Here is a 27342-nt window from a genome sequence, read left to right on the forward strand (position 1 = left end):
GGGTGTGTTACATCGCTGGAGGTGCCATCATTTGGATGAGACGTTAAACTGAGGTTCAGTTGGATGTTAAAGATCCCATGGCACTTTTCGAATGACAAGGGTGTTTCCCCAGGTTTCCTGGCCAAAAATACCCCAAATAAAATTGATCACTCACTTCACGGCTGTTTGTGGGACATTTCTGTGTGCAAACTGGTTACCGCATTTCATCCACAAAATACACATTCACTCCATTTTACAGTAGAATCCTGTGAAGCAGTTGCAGCCGTCTCAACAATGTGACAAGGCACTATATCAAATTATTATTGTCATTATTCATGACCCCACATGAACATCTTTCTACTAGAGGTAGATTTTTTTTATTTTTGTAAATATGCTGTGTGTCTCTCTTCTAATACAATTTTAATTACAATTTGTTGGCTTTACTGATTTGACATGCTTTAATCCTCTTCAAAACTTCGAAACAGAAGCACGGAGGTCAGATTAGATTAAATGGTTCTCTTCAAAGAGGAATGGATAGCTGGACGCCCTTGAGAATTCCCACGTAATCAGCTGCACACAGATTTACATGGAGTCACTGTACAATAAGTAGTGATTATTTATTGGATTCTAAGGAATTAAGGTCAGGGTCTATCAGGAGCATTTGTCCGTAATGTGATTAAATCTGAGATGTCTTCTCATCTGATGGCATTAACTAAGAGAACTGTATGTGAAAGTTTCCTTACGTTACTCTGACTTTTGGTGTGAGATACTGGATCTTGGCTTCACTGATCCCTGTCTACCTATAGCATGAGGCATTGAGAAATAATAATAATAATCCTTGCGTTTGAAATAGAGCCTTATCATGGCTTTGAGACTTCTCAAAGCACTTCACAGGATATACTGTAAAGTGAATTGACTGAGTAACAATAACAACTTGCATTTATATAGCGCCCTTCTCACAGGTTTATGTTCTGGGGCGGTTCATTTTTTGGGGGAAACGCGGTAGCCAATTGTGCACAGCAAATGACATCAATTAAAACACCGATTCATCTTTTACCCATTGTATGATAACAAACAAAGAATTAAAGGGAAAGTAAGAAAATAGCGATAGCAAGAACAAAAGGAAAGTAAAACACACCGAAAGATAGGTTATAATAATATCACAATAATCCTTGCGTTTAATATAGTGTCTTTTACGTCAGGAAGTCATCTCAAAGTGCTTCACAGGGTAAAGTATGTGTATTTTGCAGAGGGAATGAGGGCCGGGCGAAACTCCCTTTTCTTTTTAAATAGCGCAACAGGATCTTGCCCAACCTCCACAGGCAGATGGACCTCAGTTTAACGTCTCACCCATTTCACGCTGTCTGTACCGTTAAATCATTCAATGCCCATTGGCATAACGGAACACGATCTGTACAGTAACATGTCATATAACTGAGGACAAAATATGCTTTGGCCTGATACGCATGAAATGTCCTTCTTAAATTAGGACTCTGCTCAGCGTGTGTCCATCAGTCCACCTGTACTACAAATAAATCTGGATTAGAAAATTAATTTTTCAAGCGGCCATGTATTGATGGTTAAGCCTCAGCTTCGGTTTTCTGCCGCTGCAAATGGAGTTTAACACAATTCCAACAACAGTGGCTATGAATGTGCGAGAGAACATAATACTGTGCACTAGCACTAGGATAATGAGAAGCTGTTGTCAGGTCCCAGGCCCATGGGATTCCTTGAAATGAAGTAACTCTTTCCCTTGTTAAATATAGCTTGAGGTGCGTGCAGTAAACCCCCTGAAGACTTCCGCAGGATTTGTAAGCGATGCCACAGTGCGGTGTGTTTTGGTGAGACATGGCATGCTGCAAACGTAGAGCAGAGTAGAGAAAATGGGAGGATTTGAATAATCTGCCTGCTCAGGTGGAGGTTAAAGATTCCACGGCACTATTTGAACACAGGAAGGAGTTTCTCCCGGTGTCCTGGCCAACAATCCCCCAAATAAAATTGCTCATTCGCTTCATTGGCTGTTTGTTGGAACATTGCTGCCATTAAATTTGACAGTAAATTCTGTGAAGCGCTTTGAGAAATCCTCCTGACATAAAAGGTGCTGAATCAAACGCAGAGATTATTGTTAATATTTACTTATTATTTATGTGTGATTAATTGCACTTTGTAAAGCGATTCACAATGTTCATTTTGAAGTGAAAGACGATATATAAAGACAAGTTATTTTCTTTAACGCTTCACCGAATACACAGATTGGTGAGAGTGATAGCAACCGAGCCAGGCTGCCACCTCAGCTATTGTACAAACTCAACAGCTCTCAGAGTATGGACACCCCTCTCTCTCGACTATAAATAGTGTAAAAATACTTCTCGTTCCCATGGCAGATATTTTAAAAGTGGAAACACAAAGCTTTGTTGAGATTCACAAACTTTTGAGACACTTAAGGTTTGTGTTACAAAACCTGGGTTTACCCACCTTAGCTTCACCATCTTAAAATGATGTTCAGGTTTGATAGAGTTTTGGCTGCCTTAGATCAATTAGACCTGGTCGCTTGCCAACGTGCCAACATGCCCTTGCCGTGTGCTTAGAGCATTGGATACGACTGCTGAATTCCAATAAAAGTATATTCTTCTTCTTTGCCAAAAATCTGAGTTAATCTGGATTTGGCTGCATCAGTTGAGCCAGTATAAGCTTGGAATTAAATTTGCGTTTAATTCCTCTGTGAATGTGCTCACGTTCTCAACCGAGAAATGGAGCGTGCTACATTGATAGCCGGGGCTTGTGCTTCCTTCACATGCGATCTGAATTTGCTTTCTTTTGGGTCAGCCTCGGCGGCATTATGTTTGTTGCTGTGAGTGAGGATAGACCCCGTAACACAACCGCTCGGAAAAGATATTGGACTCTTCTTAACTGTGCGTGTTCCTGAATGAGAGGAAAGCACAAGGAAGTCAGACAGTCGATAGCAATGGCAAGCTACGTGGTTTCAGCTGGTTACTCTCCAGCAGTTGACCCAACTCACACTCTGGGGGGCACAAACCTTGGCTCTTGCCAACCTGCGCCTAATACTTTCCAGAATTAGGTAAGCAGGATGCATCCCTCCAGGGAGAGAGTGTGCATTGCATTCCAACAATCTATCTCTGGAATTTCCATGTGTAGGTAGTTGCTCTTAAACGTGGGGATGGGTTTCTGTAAGTGTCAGACACCCGGCTGACCAAAAATAAAAAGGAAGGGAAGTTACTTGATGCCAACATTTCTTTTCCTTACAGTTTATCCTCCAATGCTTTTTTACAGCAGAATGGTGGACTTTCATGCAGCCTCTATTGACACTGCTTTAAGCTTAACTGTTGGTTTGGGGAAGAGCACAGGAGAGTTTCTAGGGTGGAGCTGATCTCGATATATTTTCCCCACCACCTAATGAGTCAGTGGCCTTTCTGAGAACTGATGAATGACATCCACTGAAGGCAGGAAAGAGAATGAGAGGATGGTGCATGAAAGAGAGAAGGTAAATGGTGGAATCACATCCCAATAACCCCAGCCACGGCAATCCATAAGCAGCATTGAGAATAATAATAATAATAACCCTTGCATTTGATATAGCGTCTTATCACATCTTCGAGACGTCTCAAAGCGCTTCACAGAATATACTGTAAAGTGAATCGACTGTGTATTTTGTGGGCGTTGATAGCTCAGCACAGGGAGCTGGACCACAGGGAATGGTGATGTAAGTTGCACTACCTTGTCATGTACAATCCCGATGCTTTATATCTAATCATCAACAACAAGTAGCATTTATATAGCGCCTTTCACGTTGGGAGGATGACCCAAGGCGCTGGACAGTCAAGAGTTGCACCCAATTTAATTTGGTTTATCTTGACCTCTCCCACCTTCTCTGCTGTCACTCATCTCTGCTCATTAGCCTGCCCTGAATCCAAAGCATGATCTGTTCTCCCGCAACTCACCTGAAGAGTTGGCATCAATAACACCCCAGGGTTACATTACAACACGCGCAACCTATCTCTCTGTTCCCTTTCTGTGCTGCTTTCGCGCCTATGATTTTGCAAGACATTTTTCCGCGTTAACCCGCTTGCAGGGTCTGCCAACGTTTCTGGAACCAGGCAGTGAGGTGCGCGACAGTCGACTCCCCCTTTGTGAGGTGAATCATTCACTGAGACTGAGCTCATTGTGGGAGGAAGCTCCCAGGAGCAAGGCTGAACGAACCCCACGACTCCACAGGAACGGTGCGTCAGCATAACCTGCTGCGCCACTTCACTGGCATTTCTGTCCCTCGTTGATATTGGCTGTGAGATGAAAGAGCAGCACTGTGCCTGACGTACGTGGCTGAAGCGTCGTCGTTCTAACGGTTCAGTTGGCTTAACAGTTGAAAAGAAGCGAGCCTGAAAAATGCTGGCGATTAGACAAGAAGAGAGAGACACACACACACACTCACACTCACTCAGAGGCACTCGTAAACACACGCGCACGCGGAAGAGACACACACAGACGTACTCATAAACACACACGTACACGTTTCTGGGATTCTAATTCGAAAATGCTTGAAATCATCCGCTGCTGTTTTCCAAAAGTGGCCTCAAAAACTTTGGACGAAGTTCTGCTTTTCAAGTACGATTCACTTCGCCAAAAGGCTTCCAATTCCTTTGCAATTTGCGAATTTTTTTTGAATTGGCCAAACCAACACCTCCCTCACTATCCAACAGATTATTATTACACTTTTACAATCGTAAGATTTTCTTATTAAAAGGTGGGAAATGGTGGGTGGGGCGCGGGGGGAGGGGAGGGGGGAGGGAGAGGAGGGAAGGGGGGAGGGCAGTGGGGGGAAGGGGAGAGGGAGTGGACGGGAATGGCAGGGAGGGGAGTGGGGAGGGGGCAGTGGGGGGAGGGGAGTGGGGGGGCAGTGGGGGAGGGAGTGGGGGGGGCAGTGGGGGGAGGGGAGTGGGGAGGGGGCAGTGGGGGGAGGGGAGTGGGGGGGAGGGAGTGGGGGGGCAGTGAGAGGGAGGGGAGTGGGGGGCAGTGAGAGGGAGGGGAGTGGGGGGGAGGGGAGTGGGGGCAGTGAGGGGAGGGGAGTGGGGGCAGTGAGGGGGGAGGGGAGTGGGGGGGAGGGGCAGTGGGGGGGTCAGTGGGGGGGGGGGCAGTGAGAGGGAGGGGAGTGGGGGGGAGGGGAGTGGGGGCAGTGAGGGGGAGGGGAGTGGTGGGGAGGGGCAGTGGTGGGGTCAGTGGGGGGGGGGGGGGGGCAGGGCAAGCGGACCTGGGGGGGGGGGGGGGTTGAAACGACCCGAAGCGGAAAGCGGACCGGGTGGAAGCAGCTGGTCGGGGCTCCGGGCGGGCGGGCGGCAGTTTGGCAGCCGGGCCGGGAGGGGGCGCTACCGAGCGGAGCGGAGCCGAGCGGCCGCCGCTTTGCGCTGCAGCCGCCGCCGCCGCCGCCGCCCTGAGGCCCGCGAGCAGCGCCGAGGCAGCGGGGCCCGGGCTCCGGGAGATGCGGGGAAGGGGAGGAGGGAGAGCGCGCGCGAGAGAGAGTGAGGAGAGAGAGAGAGAGAGGAGAGAGAGAGAGAGCGGCTGAAAGCTGAAGGAGGGTCTCGGTCGCCATAGCGAAGAGGAGGAGGAGGAGGAGGAAGAGGAAGAGGGGGGAGGAAGGGCTGTTGTTTTTCGCTGTGATTTTCTATATCAAATTGTCCGCAGCGGAGACCGCGGGACGACAGCGAGTGTGAGTGTGAATCGAACGCGCGCGCGAGACCCGCCGCCGCGCCCGAACAGCGCGGTGTTAATACATAGCTGTTGTTGTTGTCGTCGTCTGTCAGTCAGTCAGTCAGTCTGAGGGGTGAGTGAGAGGGGGTGAGGGGTGGGGTCTGCTGTCTGCTGCCCCCCCCCCCCACCCCCACCCCACCCCACCCCGGAGCCTGGGCCTCCCCCCTCCCCCCTCCCCCTCCTGACACCCAAACCGCTTGTGTTTTGTCTCTGTGGGGGTGAGGAAGAAGAGGAGGAGGAGGAGGAAGAGGAAGAGGAGGAAGGGTGTGTGTGTGGGGTGGGGTTGGGGGGCGGTGGGGTGGGGGTTGGGGGCGGTGGGGTGGGGGTTGGGGGGCGGTGGGGTGGGGGGTTGGGGGGCGGTGGGGGTGGGGGGCGGTGGGGTGGGGGTTGGGGCGGTGGGGTGGGGGTTGGGGGGCGGTGGGGTGGGGGGCGGTGGGGTGGGGGTTGGGGGCGAATACACATTAGAAACTCCCTTTACTACGCTCACGTTGCCTCCTTGCCGTAAGCTTTCTATCCCTCCCCCCTCCTCCCTCCCCTCCCCCTCCCTCCCCTCCCTCCTTCCCCCCCCCAAAAAAAAAGAGAGTCACTACGTTCGATGTACTTCGCGCACGTGACCGTTGTTAGTCCTGAGCATTAAATCTTCGGTACGAATCGGAGCGTTCCGGTACACGGTCGGCTGAGCGGTCGTACGGCCCGAACGCTGTGCGTTTCTTTTTTTTTTAAAAAAAAACACAAACGGCCTCTGAATCTCTCGAGGCGAATTGACCGGCGGCTCACGCGCCATGAAATGTTGGCCGGGTCGGTTATAAAAGCCTCGCCCGCGCTCGCGCGCGCTCGTGCGTGCACGCGTGACTTGTGCACCGTTTTCTTTTCCGTGCAGAGGGAAAGGGGGTCGAGCTCCGAGTGGAAGTGTTGGAGGTGTTGGTGGTGGTGGAGGAGGAGGAGAAGGAGGAGGATGATGCTGCTGCTGATGACGATGATGATGATGATGATGATGATGATGATGAAGTGACACAATGCCTTTGTGGCTCAGTAACATTGTAAAGTGATGGGCTGTGGGATGAGCAAAGTACTGCCCGAGCCGCCACCTAAAGACGTCCACTTGGATCTCGTCAAAACCGTGGAGCCCTACACTGGGCAAAACGACGACAAATACAAGCACTTTATTAAAGATGACGCCATCAAGAGCGGAGGCAAAACAGGTCCACCGCCCCCACCTCATCACACTAACGCGTACCAACAGAGCGCTCATTGGGAGCAGCAGAGTGATCCGAGGAGGAACAAGGTGGCCAAATACCGGGCCAAGTTTGACCCCAGAGTGACTGCAAAATATGATATTAAGGCACTGATTGGCAGAGGGAGTTTTAGCAGAGTGGTCAGAGTAGAGCATAAAAGCACCAAACAGCCTTACGCGATAAAACTGATCGAGACAAAGTACAAGGAGGGCAGGGAAGTGTGCGAGTCTGAGCTGAACGTCCTCAGAAGAGTGAGGCACATAAACATAATACAGCTCATTGAAGTGTTTGAGACTCAGGAGAGAGTGTACATGGTGATGGAGTTGGCGACTGGAGGTGAACTTTTTGACAGGATTATAGCCAAAGGCTCATTTACTGAAAGAGATGGCACCAGAGTGCTACAGATGGTTCTCGATGGAGTGAAATATTTGCATACCCTGGGCATCACACACCGAGACCTGAAGCCTGAGAACCTGCTGTATTATCACCCAGGTGCCGAGTCAAAAATCATGATTACGGATTTTGGGTTAGCAAGCACTCGAAAGAAAGGGGACGACTGTCTCATGAAGACCACCTGTGGCACCCCTGAGTACATCGCGCCAGAAATCCTTGTGAGGAAACCATACACAAACTCTGTTGACATGTGGGCTCTGGGTGTCGTTTCCTACATTTTGCTAAGCGGAACTATGCCTTTTGAAGATGATAATCGCACACGATTATACCGACAAATATTGAAGGGCAAGTACAGTTACTCAGGAGAGGTGAGTGATCGGACCTCGACCGTAGTCTTGTTTTATAAAAATACTTGCTAATCTTTAACCACTTCCAATTTTGCTAATCTTTAGCTGTGGCCTACTCCAAATCCCCTGCCCGGGAGACGCCTCCTCATCCCACCATCGGCGTTCTGGCCTTCAGCCTCTCTGTCCCCACCCTTTGGGACTCCGTCCCACATTCCCTTCGTCTCGCTCCCTCCCTCCCTCTCCTCCTTCAAGGCATGTCTCAGGACACTTTGACTGCGCATACGGCCACTCTCCTACCCGCTGCGAAAAAATATTCTGTGAAGCGCTCTAAGACGTCTCGAAGTTGTGATAAGGCACTATGTCAAATGCAAGGATTATTAATATTACCCTCCCTGCCCTCCATCCTCCCTGATCCCAAACCCCCTGCTCGGGTCCAAATCCCTGACTCCTCCTGATGTGAAAGGTGCTATCCATTATAATTTTCTATTTTGTATTGTACTATCAGTCTGATGACAGGAATGAGATCAGCAGCAGCTTCTGTTTTGAGCGTCTATACCTACAGGAATTGTGAAGTTTCTAAAAGTTGATTGCTTTATTTGTTTTGTAACTGATAGATACGCCTGTATCTGGCTTTGTGTTTTCAATTAATGTAGCTGATTTGTAACAGTTTATTTATTTTCCTTTAAGTAGCTGCAGTAAACATTTCTGTTGCCTCTTTTGAAAGTAACTTTATTCACAAGTTAAATCTTGTTAACTTAATCTTGAGGAGTCTTAATGCCTCGTCCTCCTGAAATGCCTGCAGATATTTTCTTGTTCAGAGATGGAGGAAGATTAACCACATATTTTTGTCCCAATTATATTAGATCCAAATAACCATGTTTCTTGTCAATGGATTAACATTGCGGAGATCTTTGTATTTTAATTCTGTTTGCTCGGTGTCGTTCACGTGCATTTATAATGTTATTTTGCAACTTAATTCGATGAACAACTGAATACGTTTTCAGCAAAACTTAATCATGGTAAAGTCAGTTTTTATTTCGCCACCTTTTAATGACCATATCCTTCAAAACAAAATGCCAAACTGCGTGTAAGATTTCAAAAGTTCTCCAAGTGACTTTACATCTTTGAACTAGGAAACAAAGCAACTTGCTGAGCTTGCATTTAACATGAGTGTGTATATCCTTTCCCTTTGTGAGCTTTCATTATTCCCTTTTCTTATTGTAACTGACACTTTATGAACACTGTTCCTCTGATGGGCTACCAGTCTATCCTGAAGTTGTGTTTTATTTCCTTTCATTTCCTCTGAACACTTAACTAGATTTATTCGGTGACTGGAAAGTTAAGACCGCATAAAAAATAACCTACATGTTGAATTCTTTTGAGGTACTGGCACACCAAAAGGGTATGGTCTGAAGAAAATATAGCTCTCTCTCCGTTTTTGATTTTTTAAGTGATGTATTTAGCCACTGTAGACTGTACTGTATTTAAGTGGTGTTGTTAAACAACCGGATATCATTTCATATAACTTTTATCCCCCTAGGTGATTCATCCGTGTGTTGGAACATTTGGTGTTTTCTGTATTTATTCTATAAATTGCTATCTGCTCTCCTTTTTCATAGATTAATTTTTTTTATTCAAGGTCCTTGCATTGCATCCTCTATACTGTATAAGTCATGGTGTAAGGTGAACACATATTTAATTGCTTAATCAATTTGATTTAGCCTGTTCTGCTCTAAAAATGCTTTTTAAATCTGTCCGCATGAAAACTTGCCTGCAGTCCTTTCTGAGTTTGATCTATTTTGAAAATCACATTAGCTGGAATTAAATTGCAAGTTATGAGTATGTACTCAATCATTTTTATCAAGCATTAATTTAAATGTTGAGCTTCTCAAGAGTCATTGAATGGCCTGACAGGTGATTGATTCCTAATGGAAAAGATGCAAGTAACGTCTTAAGCTGCAAGAATTAGTGCTGCTGGAAGAGGTCTGGGCAGAGATTACCCTCTCCTTCAGGGAAGGGGAAACATGGAGACTTGACTTTATTAGAATACACTTCTCCTCTCTATGTCAGGCGGACATGTTAATGAAATGTAGGTGTTACAGACAGAAATTGAAGATTGTGTTTGTAAGCTAAAGCTTAAGTATGGAAGTTTAACATAAAGAATTGCTGTGGTAATATAACTTAATAAAGTAAGCATTGTTTGCCCTGCAGCGCGCTGGCTATAGGAGAACCTTTCTTAGGTTCTTTTTTAAGGTAAGAAAGTAAATGTTTTGAGAACTGACTAAGCATTTCCTTGGTCATGAAGACACATGTGATGGAATTGTTTAAGGATTCTTCAACCTTGTGTGTATGTAAACCATTCGTGGCAGCTTTTGGCAGCTTTCAAAGTGATGACATTTTGCTCTGTGCTATCTGTTTCCTGCTAATAAGAGACAGTTTATCCGTACTCGTGTCAGAACGGAATTGCTTTATGGCCGCTGTAGAAGGTGTTATAGCGCCTCCATACAACAACAGCAACAACAACTTGCATTTATTTAGCGCCCTTCATGCCGGTTAGCGTCCGGAGTGCTTGTACTCACTGGTCGTTGCAAGTAAGCTTTCCATCCATTCCAAAATATCTGACTCTAAATCGGTCTGTGCGCCACCAAACAGGTATTTTAAGAGAAGTTCAAGTTCCATTTTTAAAAAATGCATTCCTGGGAGCACCTCCTACTAAGTAGAGGTTTGAATGTTTGCACTGACCTTATAAAATTATTAACAGAGTAAGAGGTATCGAAAGCAGGCCGGTCGGTGGGCCTGCAAAGATGTACGCGCGGGGTTAGTTTAATAATTTTGGTCGTATAAATGTTACAAGTTTAAATTGACGCATTAGAATTTCAGGTGACTTTCTTTGCTGAGACCTCACGCACACATGTATTCTCCCTCCGTATTGATTAAATTCTAATTCAAATGTCATGCAGCGTGAAGAGCTTTAGAAAGATTGCAACAGGAATAAGAACAAGTCAATGTTCTTTTGAAGTAATCGTGAAAGTACAGCTTTCGCAGTGTGTGCTGCATATGTCAGGGAAAGACAAATAGTCAAAGCTAATGAAAGTTCTCCAGTAAGTTATGATTGACAATTCTCTGCATTAGCTTGTGTTATCCCCTTATTTATGGTTGCTCAACAGTCTGACAAATTTACCTCCTGATTAAATAAATGTCACAAAACAGGTTGTGTTTTGCGTAAGTAGCTAAAGCAGTGCCTATAATAATGATCCTTGCATTTGGTAGAGTGCCCTATCCGGTCTTCGAGACATCTTAAAAGCACTTCACAGAATATACTTTGATGATAAAATAGAAAGTTTGATGCATATTATTTAATTTGGAAATATCTGGGGTGAATTTTTATCATAAAGCTGCGTTTCAAAGCTGAAATGAACAAATTTGGGTCATGGAATATTTCGAAATCCTCTTTGGTAAGAATCTTCTTGTAAGTGTTTCAGTTTTGCACATGGCATGACCGACACGAGGAGAAGTGTGGAGCAGTTGAATCATGATTTTGGAAATGAATTGCAATGCTGTGAGTAAATGAATGTCTGGAAAATGTTAGCTTGCGGTTGTGGCAGCGTAGTTTACAGTTTAAAATCTGGAAGAGCTGTTGTTTTTTCACGCCTGCATTTTTGAATATATTATATTGTATAATCTATGACTTGGAGGATGAGTAGTGTTTGTATACATCACCTTTTTGGAGATGCCAAAGTTCAGGTTTGATGGCTGACTTTGGATAATGAATTTTCCCGATTGCCGAGAGTTAGGACAAACGTGCAAACCTTTTCTGCTTCACAGATCTTGTGTTTCTTGGATGGATTATTAAACTTGTTAGAGATTGCAAGCTATACATAACGGATACACATGTCCTTTTTTAAAAAGATCAGGGTGACTGATACAAATAGGAAGTATATGGTTTTAATCTAAATGCACTAGAGTTTCTCAACTGCAGTTTTCTGACCATGTCGAGTGTTTTTAAAGTGAGAAAGTCTCGCTGTAAGTGCAAGACCATTGAAAGTCAGAAGTGCAGCCTGGTTTGTTCTTCTGTGCCTACAATTTTGGAAGTGAAATAACCGCAGAATACTTTCAATGACTCCCCATTGGTGAGCGTTGAGAAACTTCTTTCCGTTTGACGTGACTGTTGGAACGAGGAGCAAAGTGACAATGCTATCTGACATTTCAATTAAATAGCTGCAGGAGGAAAAAGGCAGGGGGTGGGAGAAGGGGGTCAGGAGTCAGGATTATTCATTGATGTTACTTGTTCTTTCTATACATCTTGTTCAGGGTTTGGCCTGGACTTCCCCAGGGTCCTGGTAACTTTGGTTTACCTTGGCTCATTGTAAAACAATTGCCAACTCGAGCCACATATCAGGCCCAAGGGAGAATTGGGAAGGACGGAATGCTTTGAAACGCAAATGGGAAAATTGGATGCACGATTCCATCGAGTTTAGGTTTGACCTTTGAAACTGAGATCGTGCAAGACATCTTTTGATGTCACCTGTTATGGCAGGTTGTGAAGCGATAAGGCCTTCACTTTCTTTTAAATAAGAGGTTTCGTTATTCTTTGCTAAGGAGTGCAATGAGGCTCAGGTGTGATAAGGTGCTGAGTTATGCAAATCTATTTGCACAGCATTGAGGTAATGAAGCACAAAGGAAAGTGTACCCATTCATTTTGAAAATTAGATAACTCATAGGTAGGGTGTTACAAAGCTGTAATGTATTCAGAGATTAGAACGGTGGCCGTGATATTCTCGAAAGATACTCTAGCTATGTTTACCAGCAGTAGAGTAATACATTAGCAGATTCCCATGATCGTTCTGTAGAGGGGGCCTCCCAATGTTTGTTTGCTTATAAAATCAGTCACTACACTTGACAATAATTATGAAGCATCTTGAGATGTTTCGACATAAGGTGCTATAAAAGTTCTTTAGCAGTAAAAATACATTTTGTTAAGCTGGATAATAAGGCCCATGTACACATTTATCAGCAGCAAGTTGACATCGTTTGAGTGTTGAGGTTTTGACAAATAGTGGCATGGGAAGCGTGTCTTTTGTCTCAGCAACGTGTGGATCCAGCAGTTTTATTCTGACGAAGGGTGAAAATACATATTGCATGTGCATTGCACAAATTATACATTTTCCAGAAAATAATGTTTTTTTTAATCCAAGGTAGAGGCTTGCATGGTAGTTTTGAATTCAGATTTTTTCTATCAAATTTTTGCTTTCACCTAATGTGACAATAAAAACTGATGTGATTAATGTAAATTTTATACAACTTTATGTTGGAAAATGTGCAGTCTCTTAAACCTCCATTCATTCCGTGTTGTAATGATTTACTGTTCTATTTGTTTATTTTTTAGCCGTGGCCCAGTGTTTCAAACCTAGCCAAGGATTTTATAGACCGATTGCTTACAGTGGATTCCAGTGAGAGGATGACTGCAGGTCAGTCCTTGAAACATCCTTGGATAGTAAGTATGGCAGCGTCGTCCTCTATGAAGAATCTGCACCGTTCCATCTCGCAGAACCTTTTGAAGAGAGCTTCATCTCGATGCCAAAGCACCAAGTCAGCACAGTCCACAAGGTCCAGCAGGTCCACAAAGTCCAACAAGTCGCGGAGAGTACGAGAGCGGGAACTGCGGGAGCTCAATCTACGCTATCAGCAACAGTACGAAGGCTGACGAGGGACCTGGGACACTTTGGTGTAACGCTGTCTGTCTCCCACAGTGCACTTTCTCTGCATGTAATGCTCTCCAGGTGACAATCACCATGGACTTGGTGAGTCTGTGACTCGAGGAGTTGATGTGAGCCACTTTCTGCCAGTCAAACATTCCTCTGTTCTCGTTTCAAAGGGGGAAACTTTTCAAATGTACAACTGTGGTCCAAATAGCACCGGAAACAATGGTGGAAAACATTGAGCCATTGATATGTTTTTCAATGAAATTAGTCAAATGCAAATAGATCGATGAAAGAGGACTGTATGTAAAGGGACCATTAAACAGAGTAAGTTCAGAATGGGGTGGTCTCAACACAGTTAGAAGGGACTTGAATGCTGAACCTTGCTTTTGTTTTGATTACTTTTGATAACCTCCTGGTTCGTTCCATTTGTGTTAGTACAGTAATTGCATTGCGACTTCGTTCGCGGAGTGATATCAGCAACGTGTCTTGCACATGCCTAGCGTGCAGGAAGTGATGTATGCCTTGACCTGATGACCCAGAAGTTGGCCTTTTTTTAAGCATCGAAAGCTGGATGTGCCATGCTTTTCCAGTTAGCCCGGGTCCTCAGTGAACAGTGTACTTGAGGGCATCTGTATATGCTGCTCAAAGGCTGTGTTTTCTTTGGAAGGATAAGGAAACAAGAGTGTATTGCTCAGTTTAAACCCAAGTTTTATGTGTAAGTGTTAATTGTGAGATCCGACTATAATATTTGGGAACAATAACAAAAAAAGTTTTTTTATACGAGTTAAAAACATGTTTCTTCCTTCAGGCCTTTGTACAATGTTTCCTGGGTGAGTGGGTTGAGTTCGCTGGTGACCTGCTGTAAGGGATCTGCTGTTCTTAAGCCAAATTGTTAGCCGGTATGGAACGGCAGCTCAGAGCGATTAATTCTTCAGTTTCCACCCTTCTGGGGTAGTGCCTCTCTTCCTGCTGCTGGTAAAATGAGCATGTGGGCCCACTTGTCCATTGACCCAGTGTGGATTAGTTTGCACTTTATCACAGGTTAAGCCAAAGCACTTGTCTTGAACACATTGCAGTAAGCGTGGTTGCTGTGCATGTTCGTATCTATTTTCGTATTGAAAAAAAGTTCGATATTAACTGGATTAATAATAAACTATAAAGAAGACCGTTGTTCTTCTACTTCAACAAAATACCACTTAATTTAAGGTGTCCTCGGACACGCCAAGCTGCTTGACACTGTAAAAGGGGATCAATGTTACACACAACAGACATTTTGTCAATTTGAGACCGTTCTCTCTAGGTCATCTCTCTTTTCATCCACCCACTACCGCCACACTTCCTCCGTTACCTCCTTCCTGCACCCCCCTTCCCCTTCCCTCTTCCTCTGGTTGATGGTAATGATTCCATCTTTTGCCTTATTTTAGGTGAAATGGAAAAAGTTGTTGAAGCTATGAAAATACATTAAATCCCCTAGATTTCATCCCCCCCTCCCCGCCCCCCCCATCTCCATTTCATCTGGCCCATCTGCCCCCTCCTACATAAATGTTATATTATGTTTCTGGAAGCGAAACACTAAAATATTGCTTATGCGGCATTTCTCAAATAGGGCATTCGGCCCTCAGCAGCCAAAAGGTTGGACCTGATCTAGAGCATATGAGCAAAATATGCCCCAATATATTTGCGCTTAGTTAAATCATAGCTTTTGAAATTTTTATGCATATTGTTACCTTTTGATTTTTATTTTCCAGTGTTTATCAGTGTAAAGTGTTGTCATTTGCCAACATTAAATCTTCTTGGAGGATGCTTTTTCAGAAACTCTGTATTCTTAACCTACAACAATCCACAGAGGAGATGAAAGAGGGAAGAGAGGATAACCCCTCCATCATGAGATCTTAGAAGATAAGTCGCTGTATCAAATGCAAGGATTGCTTTTATTATTATTACAGATGTATTGCACGTGAGCAGGTTGTCATAGTGAGATCAGGACCTCAATTTGCAGCTTGTAACTTTAGACCAAGTGGGACAATCCCATCAATCATCGTAAACAGTGGTTGCTGTAGAAACCATGAGAGCCGAAACAAAATGCTCTCCTCGAGCAATCTGTAAGCAGTAGTAACTGTGCTAAAACCGGCACACTCCCAAGTCACATCCTTGTTAGCGCGCACTTACTGCTGCTCGCTCCGTGTGCCATAAATATAATTGATCTCATTTTGTGAAGCACTGAGATGCCTATTACGTAAAAGGAGCTATATAAATGCAAATTGATGTGCCGTAAATATACTTAAATTGGTGGCAGCAAGATAATGAAAGTAATTCAGTGACTCCTGATCGTACAGAAGCCAACTCTAACCCTTTGTGACCATAGGATACACAGAGCCATGTTGAACGTGCAAAGTCACTCCTGGCTGCTTCCATGTTGGTTCTTCTCATGCTAAATTTCTGTACTGTAGCAGTAAGTCATTCCTTTAGAGGGTCAGCACTGTCAGGAATTTCTTGTTAACCATTTAGAATCTCTGTTAATTAGCGTTATTGCATCGAGTGTTGCGGAGCGAGTCTGGCAAATTGCCATTAAAAAAAAATACCTTCGATCCGATACAGCTGCTGAACACACAGAACAATGTTGTAAAATTCTCGACAGACTTCATCTCTGCTTGTTTTTCGAAACTTCCTTAAATCTCTCTTTTCTGAATACAGGGGTACAGTTTTGCAGGCACAGGCTGTCTGACAGACAACTCCAGGGCTTGGCTCAAATGGCCCCTTTTTTTCAATGCGTAAACCCAAACAGGGATTGTCCCCAGGCTATTGACTGTGAGGAAATATTCTCAGTAGAACTGAATTCTGTTCCTTCCAAATTCCACACGCGTTACTTTAAAGGGAACGAGGTGAATGGTGAGTTTGAGCAGCAACCCTGGCTGAATTTCATTCCTAATACAGGGTGCAAAGGGAAATGATCACATTCCTACTGCCCACCCCCATCTTTGAGACCTGCTAACCCCGTACAGAATAGATTATGGTACATATTCTGGTCCATTTGACTGTTTTGCTCTGAACGGTGACTTTACCAATTGAGCCATGAGTAGAGCGATATCTACCACTTTCACTGCTTATTAACAAACTAACTCTATACAAGCAGCTTGGATTCTAAGTTAATGATTGTCAACAGGAATGTCTTAAGTGGCTGGGTTCCAGATTCCTATCAATACAAGCACTGGAACAAGCCAAGCAGATCATTGCCAAGAGCTGCATGTGGCTAAAATCTTCTGCCTGGTTGTAGTACATGGTCAGGAATTTCATGGCTGAGTCAGCAACAGAGCAGAGTGATCGTAGCCTGAGGACCAGTTACACTGGTGCTGCAGTGGATCTCACTTGGAGTTCCAAACACTTGGTGGTCGAAAGAGGTCAGTTCAGACAATTGCAACAACAAATTAAACAGCTACGAACAGAACATTGTATTCAGGGCTATTTGTTCTGTTTCCATTGAGTTCTGTTAAGCAGAGTGCGTGAGAATTCTGTGATGGGAGTCGCTTATCTGCAGATCAGCCTTGATCCAATAGGATGGCGGAACAGGCTCGAGGGGCTGAATGGCCTACTCCTGTTCCTATGTTCTGTCTCATTACCGCTGGTATGTGGATGTGCGCGAATAAAGATGGTGGTGGTGGGGAGGAAGTAATTGGAATCGCTTGATTTGTGACAAATTGGCGTCTAATTTGACACCGTGGGCCAAGAATACAGAGCTGTGGAATGTAATGTGAAATTTACAGCTTTTGACACAGAATCACTCAAAATATATACTGACTGTTACCAAAAAAACTCCAATACTGTGCCATTCCATTTGTGTTGTCTGTGGTATATTAATCTGGGCCAATTTCTGTTGTACTGTTTTGATTTGATGACCGGCTGGGCCTTATGTTTTCTTGCATTATCAGCTGCTGACATGAGGCAAATACAAATGTATCCATCTGCAGAAATATTTATTTAGTTTGTGCTTTAATGAAAGAAAGGTTTCAGCTGTGGATTTAGTGCATGCCATAGCCACTAACTGACATTCTCATCCACTGACCTCAAAACATTTATTTCCCAAGTTTCAGCCTCTCTACCTCCACTCTTTCGAACTCCAGCCCACAATCCCTTCGCCTTGCTCCCTCTCTTGCCTCTTTCAAGATACGACTCAAGACCCTCCTCTTTGACAGTGCTTTCAGCTGCTCTCCTACCCTCTCTGCCCCACCCCCCACCCACCCTCGGGTCCTGATCCCTGACTGTTCAGTGCCTTGGGATGTCCTCCTGACGTGAAAGGCATTTTACAATATAATTTTGTTGTTGTTGTTACGGGCTTGAGAAACCTCAAGCTTGGTGTTACCTAACCACTACTTGTTTTGTTTTTATCTTTCTCTCTTATATGCTTCAACCTCATGCAATGGGGCATTGGCCTTTTTAGCTGGGTCTCTGAATATTTCTGCGATTTTTACCATTGAAATAATATCCAAACATCAGATTCAAGAGGGAACCTGGACTGAGTGTATAAGTGAGCGAATGCTTGCTGTAATTTCTACTATTTTATTCAGAGGACTCATTTCTGATGTTGTGAGGTCTATTATATGCAGTGTGAACAGTATTCATTTGTTGTCCTACCTGAACCATTAGTTAAATTTTTTTTTTGAGTTGATCTGTTCACCGGGTCATTTTAAAAAGTTTGATTTGTTACAAATTCAGATAAATTTCTTTGAGAGTTTAAGAAATCTACGAATTTTCCTTCATTTCCCCTCATAGATTTGCAGATTCTGTGAAAATAAGTGCTTTGTAAATTAGATTCCTGTGTTTCAATTGGTTTCTATTGACAAAAAGGATACTGCCTTGAAGGGCGAATTTGATTTACTGTTATGTCATGCAGAATCAATAATTTCAAGCACTTGATGTCTATTCCAGTTACAAGACGTTGATTAAAATCACGTATTTACTGTACTTCTGTTTGGGATTGTGTGGCTAACAGGCAAAGTATTTGATTGTCCTTGTTCTCATCTCCACACTCTAATCAATAATGCTGTACTGTGAACAGAACAATTTTGCAGCATTATACCCTAAGGTATGCTAAAATAAATTGATAAAATTTGGATCCAGCCCCTCATCCACTAGTTCACCAACAGAATATCTGTTAGCTGGACAGACTAGTTTTTCTCAAAGGTTATTGAAAACACTATTGTTAATTGGATTTGTTTAAATTACTTGTCTTTTTTTTAAACTTGTTTTGCCTATCTATTATGTATTTTATGCGTGCAGGCATGATACCCTAGAAATCAGGTGCCTTCAAGATGTATAGGAATTGGTATCTTTGCCTGTTTCTAACACATTTTTTTCAAAAAAAAGTTTTGTGTGCTCAAAAATTAGTTCTGCATTAATGTGCCTTCTTTGAATTTCAAGTCTGAATGTCTTGTGAAATGATTTTTTGTCGTTATTTCCACTGAGAGGTAATTTGAAAAGATTCTCTGCAGTTGTTTTTTTTGTTACAGCTGTTGGATTTTCTCATATACCTTGTGCTAGATTGGGTTGGACCATTTGAATATATGAAATAATTAACACTGTGTGCACTGTTTGTGAATCTCCCAACAATACTGTCTTTATCGTGGCACATCAGAACCACCACGGTACATTTTTAATTAACCTTTACAAAGTTGTCTGGGCGAATAAGCTTGTGAGGGATACTGTAAGTTTTGTTATAGGCAGTCATTTCCACTTGAAGGTAACAGTAATGTGAGTTGGAATGTAAATAGTTTAGAAGGTAAAGCTTATGAGTTCTTAGCAAATTCAATTGTTAAAAGAGCAGGGATATGATTGCCTTCCTGTAGGGTAACTGGTGACAGATCTTGTGCCTTGACTTACTCTTGTTGTTCCACGCATCGTCGTGTATGCCTTACGCTCAAGGTATGAAGTACAAATGGAATGCTCTGATCAAACTGAATGCAGCCCATCGTTCTTTTTATATTCAAAATGAACATGGGCATTTCTGTCTACTACTGGGACCAAATATTTAAGAGATGAAGTACTACAGTGCATCATGTTCAATGGGGAAATCTGATGTGTCCTTGTGACTCCTGCCAAATTCTCAAACTCCGTCGTCCACAAGTATTCCCTTAAATGTGTTGTTTTTATAAAGTATTGTCTTCAAATATATGTAGGACTTTGTGGTATCTTCAACAGTTGCTGTTTTATATGATTTTTTTTATCATTTGTAGATCAATTTTGTTGAGCGGTAACCTGTAACACAAAATGTAGATATTTTATAGAAATTATTTATTTTATGCATTCAGTCTTGTTTAATTGGTAAGTGATTGTAAAAATGTCTTCATGATTATTACAATAAAGTGAAATTTCATCCATCTTATCCCTTTTTCTCTCTTTTATTTGGGTTTTTACTATTAACCATTCTTTCATTTGATAATAGTGCCTTATCATTGGAAACAACTGAAAGCGTTTCAGTTTTTTTGTGTAAAATGGAGTGACTATTTGTAAGTGCACACAGCAGACAACTTGCACACAGCCAAGAACTAAATAAGCAATTTTTTATTTGAGCGTTTGTTAGATGGGGCACTGGGAGAAACTCCCTTCTCTTTTCCAATACTTCAATGGGATTTTCAACCTAAAAAGGCAAACTGGATCCAGTTTAACGTTTCATGTGAATGACTGCTCCTCTGATAATGGGCATCCCACCCAAATCTAGGCATATGGGCAGTCATAATGCCAGTTACAATCTCAGATACAGCCAACAACCTTCAGCTATCATTGGGCCTTCACTTAAAAGCTCTTAGTAGAACATTGCTGAGTGCAAATTGGTTGTTCATCTAAAAGTGGAGTCCTGTAGTTCAGTGGTTAGAGCACTCGCTTTGCAAGTGAGAGACCTGAGTTCAATTCCCAGGCAGAGGGCGAAACCTTGGGCAAGTTTCCTTACTCCACACAGAGCCTAATAATAAACCCTCCAAAACCAAAAACAATAATAAATTGGTCATTTTCAATCTACGACTGTTTGTGGGACACTGCTGTGCGCAATTGGCTGCCGCGTTCGCCCACACATATACAGTCAATTCACTTTACAGTGTGTTCTGTGAAGCGCTTTGGGACGTCCTCCCGACGTGAAATGCGCTATATCAAATGCAAGGATTATTATTATTATTATTATTAAAATACAGTCACTACATTTACAGTGAAGCCTGTGAAGTCCTTTGAGAGGTTTCAATACTTAAAGCACTATATCAAATGCAAGGATCTAATGTTTAGTCAGACAAGGAACCCAAAAAAAAGATTTTAGTGCCACCTTCTGACTAATTGTTGCACTACATATTACTAAAAGCCATTTAGTATGATTAAGTGATACTGTTAGTAAATTGTATGATGCTTAAATTCTGTTTGCACAATGCGCTTACCAAAGAATTGTCTGAGTCTATATTTCTACAGAGTCTGCATATTAAACAACAGCTTGCATTCTTATTGACCATTCTTTGCCAAAGATAAAGGAATTTTATGACTAAATCTGTTTTAGTGCTGCAGGAATTGTGTGTGTGTAACGCTACCAGGGAATACTTATACAAGGTGATCATATTGGTGTGTTAGATTCTGGAATAGAGTGGGTTGTACAAGGTCTGAGAGAGGAGCAGGGTTAATGATCCAAAGAGTCTTTTTATGTTCCATGTTTGATATGTTCATGTTGCAAAGAAACAGCGGACTTTATTTTAAGTAGAATGACCTCCAGGAAGGCATTTGTGCTTTTCAAACACTTGACTGTATGCTCTCACTCCAGGGTCTGTGAACAGGCTGTCGAATAAGGACTGTAGAGCTTTTCAATGTAAACATCCACAAAGGAAACCTCCAACCTAGTTTTAAAGAAAGCTAGCCTAACTGCATTTATCCTTGTTATTGTACTTTAGGGAATGAAATAGCAATATTGCAGAAGTTGACAAAAATACTGGTTTCACGCAGGTTTGATACTCACTTTTAATTAAGATTTCCTTATAGAATGTATAAAAAACATCCCGTCGTGCCTGCCTTGAGACTGGCTGTTCATTAACTTTAGATAATAGAAAAATAGGTGCTTCATTACTGGTACTTTTTATTAAACATTACTGACGCATGCTCTGCTATTAGTCAAATTGTACAGTACCTACAGTACAGTCAATCAGACCGGCAGAGTTCAGTTCACATCATGGCACAGGCAATCAGTTAGCTGCTATAGTCTGATCGATCCAAGGCTGAGCCTGGGTCACTCGGGCATATACGGCTGGGATGCTTAAATTGCAGGAAGCTGTACCCCAGGAAACAACGCCCACCAGATACCAGGCATTATTCTTTTCACAGACCAGAGGGCTACCAGCATCACCCTGGAAATAAAAGAAAGTCAATTATTCACAAGAATTTATCTTGATTTGTTGCTCCAGTAAAAGTGGGTACATCAGTGTTAGGGAACAGATTCCCGCTTTCGCACTTCTATCATTCAGTGTTATATTCAGAGTAAAGTACCCTGTACTATACTATGCCTCAATCGACTTTCCTTACCCTAACCTTTTTGGATGAGACATTAAACTGCGACCTGGCTGTTCAGGTGGAAGCTAGAGATCACATAGCATTGTTTGAAAAGAGAAGGGTATTTCCTCCGGTGTCTTGGACAAAAATCTTCCAAATAAAATTAATCAATCACTTCATAACTGTTTTGGGGATGTTGCTGTGTGCAAATTGGCTGCTGCATTTGACTACAGTCACTACACTTTACAGCATATCCCATGAAGTGCTTTGAGACATCCTCCCATTGTGAAAGGTGCTATCAAATGTAAGTATTATTATGAGATATACACTTTAGTGCCTTTGTGATCCCTACCTGGTGCTTCCCTGGTATATTAATCTGTTTGGGAAGATGCTGAGTGAAAGGGGGATGCTTAATGGGACAAGGCATAACTCGATCCATGCTGTTCATTGACACCTCCCAGATATTAGTAGCAGATAAACACTGGTCAGGAGGAGGATAGAAGACCTCTATGTTGGGATCTAAAGTAAGTTAGAAAAAAATTCTTCAAAGAAAAAAGTGAAATTGGTCTTCCTGCAACTCTTGGCATTGCTATCGACCTTTGAGAAATAAATCATTGAATCTCATGAGTACTGTAGATGCATTCTTAGCATCAAGTAGGCCTCATGCAGAGCCAATGATGAGCGATGCCTTGCACTGTATTAAGTCATCTGTTGGATACTGACTAAAACCCCAGGAAGCACTAAGCAATCTAGAACATGCCATGAGAACAGTGACCATTGCTGTCTGACAAGCTTGAAGTGGAGAAACAAAGTGTGGGAAATCATTTTGACAGGTTCCCCCGCACCCACCACTCCCCTGCTCAGGTCGAAATCCCTGACTGTCCAGCGCCTGGGGACGTCCTCCCGACATGAAAAGCGCAATAAAAATGTAATGTTGTATTGCGTTAGACAAACAGAATTGGCCACTTTCCGATCTTACCAAACAGGAGGTCGCTCCAGCGCCACCTGCACAAAGCATGTCATCAGAGATTATCGACGAGGAGCCCCACTTTTTTTCACACTCCGACTTTGAGACCAGGGGTAGGCTTGCTTGGTGTAATTTTGTTGGCAAACCAATATCTGTAAATCAGAGAGACAACAAAATATCTCTTTCCACTTTCGAAAAAAAATAGCACAGACCAGGAAAAAATAATTTGCTTTTGTTTATGGGTCCGATTAAACCACGGGACTCTTTCCCGGAGAACCCCATCCGCCCCCTCCAGTCCTACTCAAATTCAAAACAATGACTTGCATATATTTTGCCGCTTTTCACAAAGTGTGACGTCTCAAAGTGCTTTGCGGAGTTGGCAGCAAACACCAAGCAGAGGGAGAGGAGGAAGGTGACTTTAGGCATGGTCGAAAATGTAGCTTTTTTTAAAGACAGTTTTTTTAAACTTTTAAAGACTGAGAGGAGAGGAGGGAACCAAAACCCATTGTGTCTTGTCCACACTCCGGTGGAAGAAGTACTTCATTTCATCTGGTCCATCCGCTCCCTCCATAACCTGTAAATGTTAGGTTATGTTTCTTTGCGCTGTAAAGTTTTTTGGTTCTAGGATCACCAAATGAGCAAAGGGGGAGGAGGGGGGGGAGGCAGGATCCATGATTAGTTTTTCAACAGGGAACCAGATGGATATCTCCAGGGTGACCAAAAAGTCGTGATACCATTACAATGTCTAATAAATCTTAAAGAAATAATGATATTTTTCTTTTTGTTTAGATAAACAGAAACAAAAATAGATAGAGGGTAGATATCATGACTTTTTGGCCACGCTGTAAAAAAGGAGGGCAAGGGGAAGACAGACAAATGGATTATTCTTTCAAAACGCCAGCCCAGACGCCATGAGGGCAAAATGACCACCTCATGCACTATAAGGTTCTATGGTTCTCAGTGAAATCGTTTTCCAGCGACATGCTTTCAGATATATTTTATTACCCATACCGTTAGGGTTTGTCAATCCCCACCCGGTTGTGGTGCAGAACATCCCTGATGGGAAGAGGTCTGTTGCTGTGGGGAGACACACTGTGGACACGTGGTCATTCACTGTAACAGGCATCTCCAGCTTCAGCAGGGCCATATCATAGGACATTGTTTTTGGGTTGTACTGAGGATGAACGATCACCTGTAAAAATAAAGAACTTGTCAATAAGTTTTCTCCTCCAATTTTGCAAGCCAACAATCCACAGATAAAATTGGTCCTTCAGTCCATGGCTGTTTGTGGGACATTGCCGTGCACCATTTGACTGCAATTTGAAGTTTGCCTACAAAATAAATTTTGAAAAGTCTCTACGCCACAGAATACATCTTTGAGCTGCCTCTACGATATGATAAGGCACTGTGCCAATTGCAAGTATTATTAACTCTTCTGATGACAATCCGGAGTTTATACCCACCGTGTTACCAATTTAACAGCTAGTGGGAATGATCTTCATTCTTTATATGGTGTTATAATTTACAACACGTTTTCCTGTTTCATTGGATCTTCCAGTCATGCAATATCTTGCTCAAAGCTTGCATTTCTGCCAACAGTCAAAACAACGGGGAATTTGGCATCCTCACATCTTTGCAGTTCAATTGAAGTATGAACAACCTCTCACATTTTAATTTGCAGATTAAAAGCTTGTGACTTGCATGAGGTTATTTCTAAGGACCTAATTCCTACAATCTGCAAAAGAAAAAACCTTAGAAGCTCAGAACATCCTTGCACTCAGTGGTAAACCCATCCTCAGAGTGCATTACAAACCTTGCTAATTTCCATAATTTGACCATCCTGTAGCTGTAAGTTTCTGTCAGATACCCCAAGGATTACTCGATGATCGTTTGCTCTGTAACGAAACAGACAGGAGACAATGTCACCACTTCCACAAGATCACAATGTTGGTTTTGGTTGAAGAAGGCCCTACAGACCATCTGATTTCATCTTCCCACAACATCCATCCTGGCATCCACCCATCACAGTATCAAGCCGCTTTTTAAATGAATCCAGTGCACTGGCCTCTACCACCTTTCCTGTTCTATTTATTTACTGTACATTTATTTGGGGGTGCAAAGGTGGACCTGTGTGGCAATTGCTTGCCTCTTCCTTGGTCTTCTGCTGTTCATCAAGTTCCCTTGTAATAGCTACTACAGTTTGGAGATAATAATACAGTGATGGTATTGACGGGCCATCAAAATTTATGGGACATTATTTAAAACTTAGGAAATTTGAAGTAATTGGCCATTGTGGAGTCCTATAATGTTTTGGTAAGAGCAATTGCCTCCCGAGCAAGTTAACCCAGGTTTGATTCCTGGGCTGGGTGAAACCTTAGGCAAGATTCCTTACACCACATGCCTCTGATTACCTACTAATAAATTGGCAGATTGCTTTCCGGGCTTAATAATCCTTTAAACAAATTAACTAAAAAAAAGTGGTCACTCAATCCCCGACTGTTTGTGGGACACTGCTGTGTGCAATTGGCACAGAATATTTTGTGTTTACAGTATTTGAGATGTCTCAACGACGTGATAAGGCACTATATCCAATGCAGGGATTATTACTATTATTAATTCAGGCACTGCCACATTTCCACCTGAAGGCGTTTACCACACATCGATTGTTAACTCTTGCGATCCTTTTATTAATGGGGTTTCCCATTCATTTATTCTATGTCCTCTACTTCCCTCAGTGTCCTGGTTTGAATATAACAGTACATTCTGGGAAGCGCTTTGAGATGTCTCAAAGACGTGATAAGGCGCTGTATCAAATGCGAGGCTTATTATTAATAAGACATGCTACCAGGACTGCACATCTGAGTTGTTCCATCAGTTGGAACATCAGAGCTGGTGAATGAGTGGAGAGGGCCTTTGCCACAGATAGGAAGTGTCCGTCAGTGTCATTAATGAACGGTAACTGGTTTGTGGAACACATGTTAATGTCATCTTCCCTGGGTCGGAGCAGGATACTGTTATTACCTCACTCCGCACTGGGCAGCGGTAATCACCCATTGGGATTGAATCAAGGATCCACCACAAAAATGCCAGTCACTGCGATCCTAAAACAAAGCAAGGAATAAGACAGAGTCAGCAGCCATCTCACTTACAGAGCTGAAGGAAGAAGTTGCTGAACTTCACAATCTTTACAACTCGTGCTGCTGCTGCTGCTGCACCCAATGAACCCCTTATTGAATTCGCTCCAGAGTTGAGTTAGAGATCGGATTAGATCGATTAATTGCAAGGATTATTATGAAATATTATACGACTGCGAAGGCTCCTTCCTTTCCTCAGTCTTCCCCGCCCCACTACAATCCTCAGGATTGTAAAACGGAGGCCTTGGTATCAGCTGGCCACTTCTCTTCGACCTCTCTCGCTTTCTTTGGGACGGAATGGACTGTTTGTGGGACATTGCTGTGCGCAATTGGCTGCCGCGTTCACCCACAAATATGCAGTCAATTCCCTCTACAGTGTGTTCTGTGAAGCGCTTTGGGACGTCCTCCCGACGTGAAAAGCGCTATATCAAATGCAAGGATTATTATTATTATAACATTGGTAATGTCCGGCACAGTAGAACCTTGACTCACACCAAGCGCTCTGGGATGCTGCCCTGGATGAGGGGCGCTATCTAAATGCAAGTTCTTGTTGACCCTTCACGTAGGTGTTCGAGAAAAGAATAAATGAAAGTTGTACCTGGATAGAAGCCTGCCAAGGCCATGATCCTGGGGCTGCCACCTCACCATTTGCAATCCGTGCGGAGATGGGCATAACGGTAGTGATAGCTGGGATGCCACAACCTGGGTAAAAACATTCACGTCAAAAATAACTTTGAATAATCATCGACTGGACGGAACGGACGTAAGAAGGAGCTCGGAAACCCGCAAGTGTTTTTTTTTTCAACGTACAACATACCACGGGCTGCGGCCGCAAAGGCAAGGCATGAGAGGAGTCTGAAAAGAGCCATAATTCCTGTATATTTCAACGCTATGGTAAGCTACTGACTTTTATAGATCTCGACCACATCCCTGCTGGATAAGAGTCAGAAATAACAGGTGCAAATTGCTGGTGTTTTTCCGTCAGATCAATGTCTGGGGTATTTGTTGCTGTTCTGAAGCAGGTTAATGTCAACTTTGCGGATTAACCCTTTAAGTGCTATTGTGGCATTTTAGCCCTTTTAACTTCACCCCGACTGTTGCTATTGGACAGGAGGGTAGGGAGTATGTTTACACGATACTCTACATCGTAGTCAGAAGTCAAGAAACAGCAGCAAACATCTATATCCGGGCCTTGAGTAGACAGAGGCAGTTAGGATGCCGACTTGGCATTTAGCTGGCACAGACACTGTAGAGCTGGCGCTACAGCAGGCAGTTTGTAGAAACTGGTTAAAGTCAAAACTGTGGCATTTATAGAGAAGC

General features: G+C 43.2%; 2 protein-coding genes across 2 annotated transcripts; one reads left to right on the forward strand and one right to left on the reverse strand.

Moving 5' to 3' along the window:
* Positions 1-6694: 6694 nt before the first annotated feature.
* On the forward strand, positions 6695-14914 carry pskh1 (protein serine kinase H1). Its single transcript, XM_007889534.2, has 2 exons — positions 6695-7735; positions 13101-14914. Exons 1-2 carry the CDS (start codon positions 6788-6790, stop codon positions 13416-13418), a joined length of 1266 nt encoding a protein of 421 aa, XP_007887725.1. The 5' UTR covers positions 6695-6787; the 3' UTR covers positions 13419-14914.
* Positions 14915-21617: 6703 nt separating this feature from the next.
* Positions 21618-26891, reverse strand: LOC103176187 (chymotrypsinogen B-like). The gene is made up of 7 exons (XM_007889595.1): positions 26840-26891; positions 26621-26724; positions 25910-25989; positions 24702-24783; positions 23900-24080; positions 22901-23040; positions 21618-21779 (listed from the first exon to the last, which is right to left on the reverse strand). Exons 1-7 carry the CDS (start codon positions 26889-26891, stop codon positions 21618-21620), a joined length of 801 nt encoding a protein of 266 aa, XP_007887786.1.
* Positions 26892-27342: the final 451 nt, after the last annotated feature.

Source organism: Callorhinchus milii, unplaced genomic scaffold, assembly GCF_018977255.1.
Source record: "Callorhinchus milii isolate IMCB2004 unplaced genomic scaffold, IMCB_Cmil_1.0 Scaffold14, whole genome shotgun sequence".
Lineage (NCBI taxonomy): Eukaryota > Metazoa > Chordata > Chondrichthyes > Chimaeriformes > Callorhinchidae > Callorhinchus > Callorhinchus milii.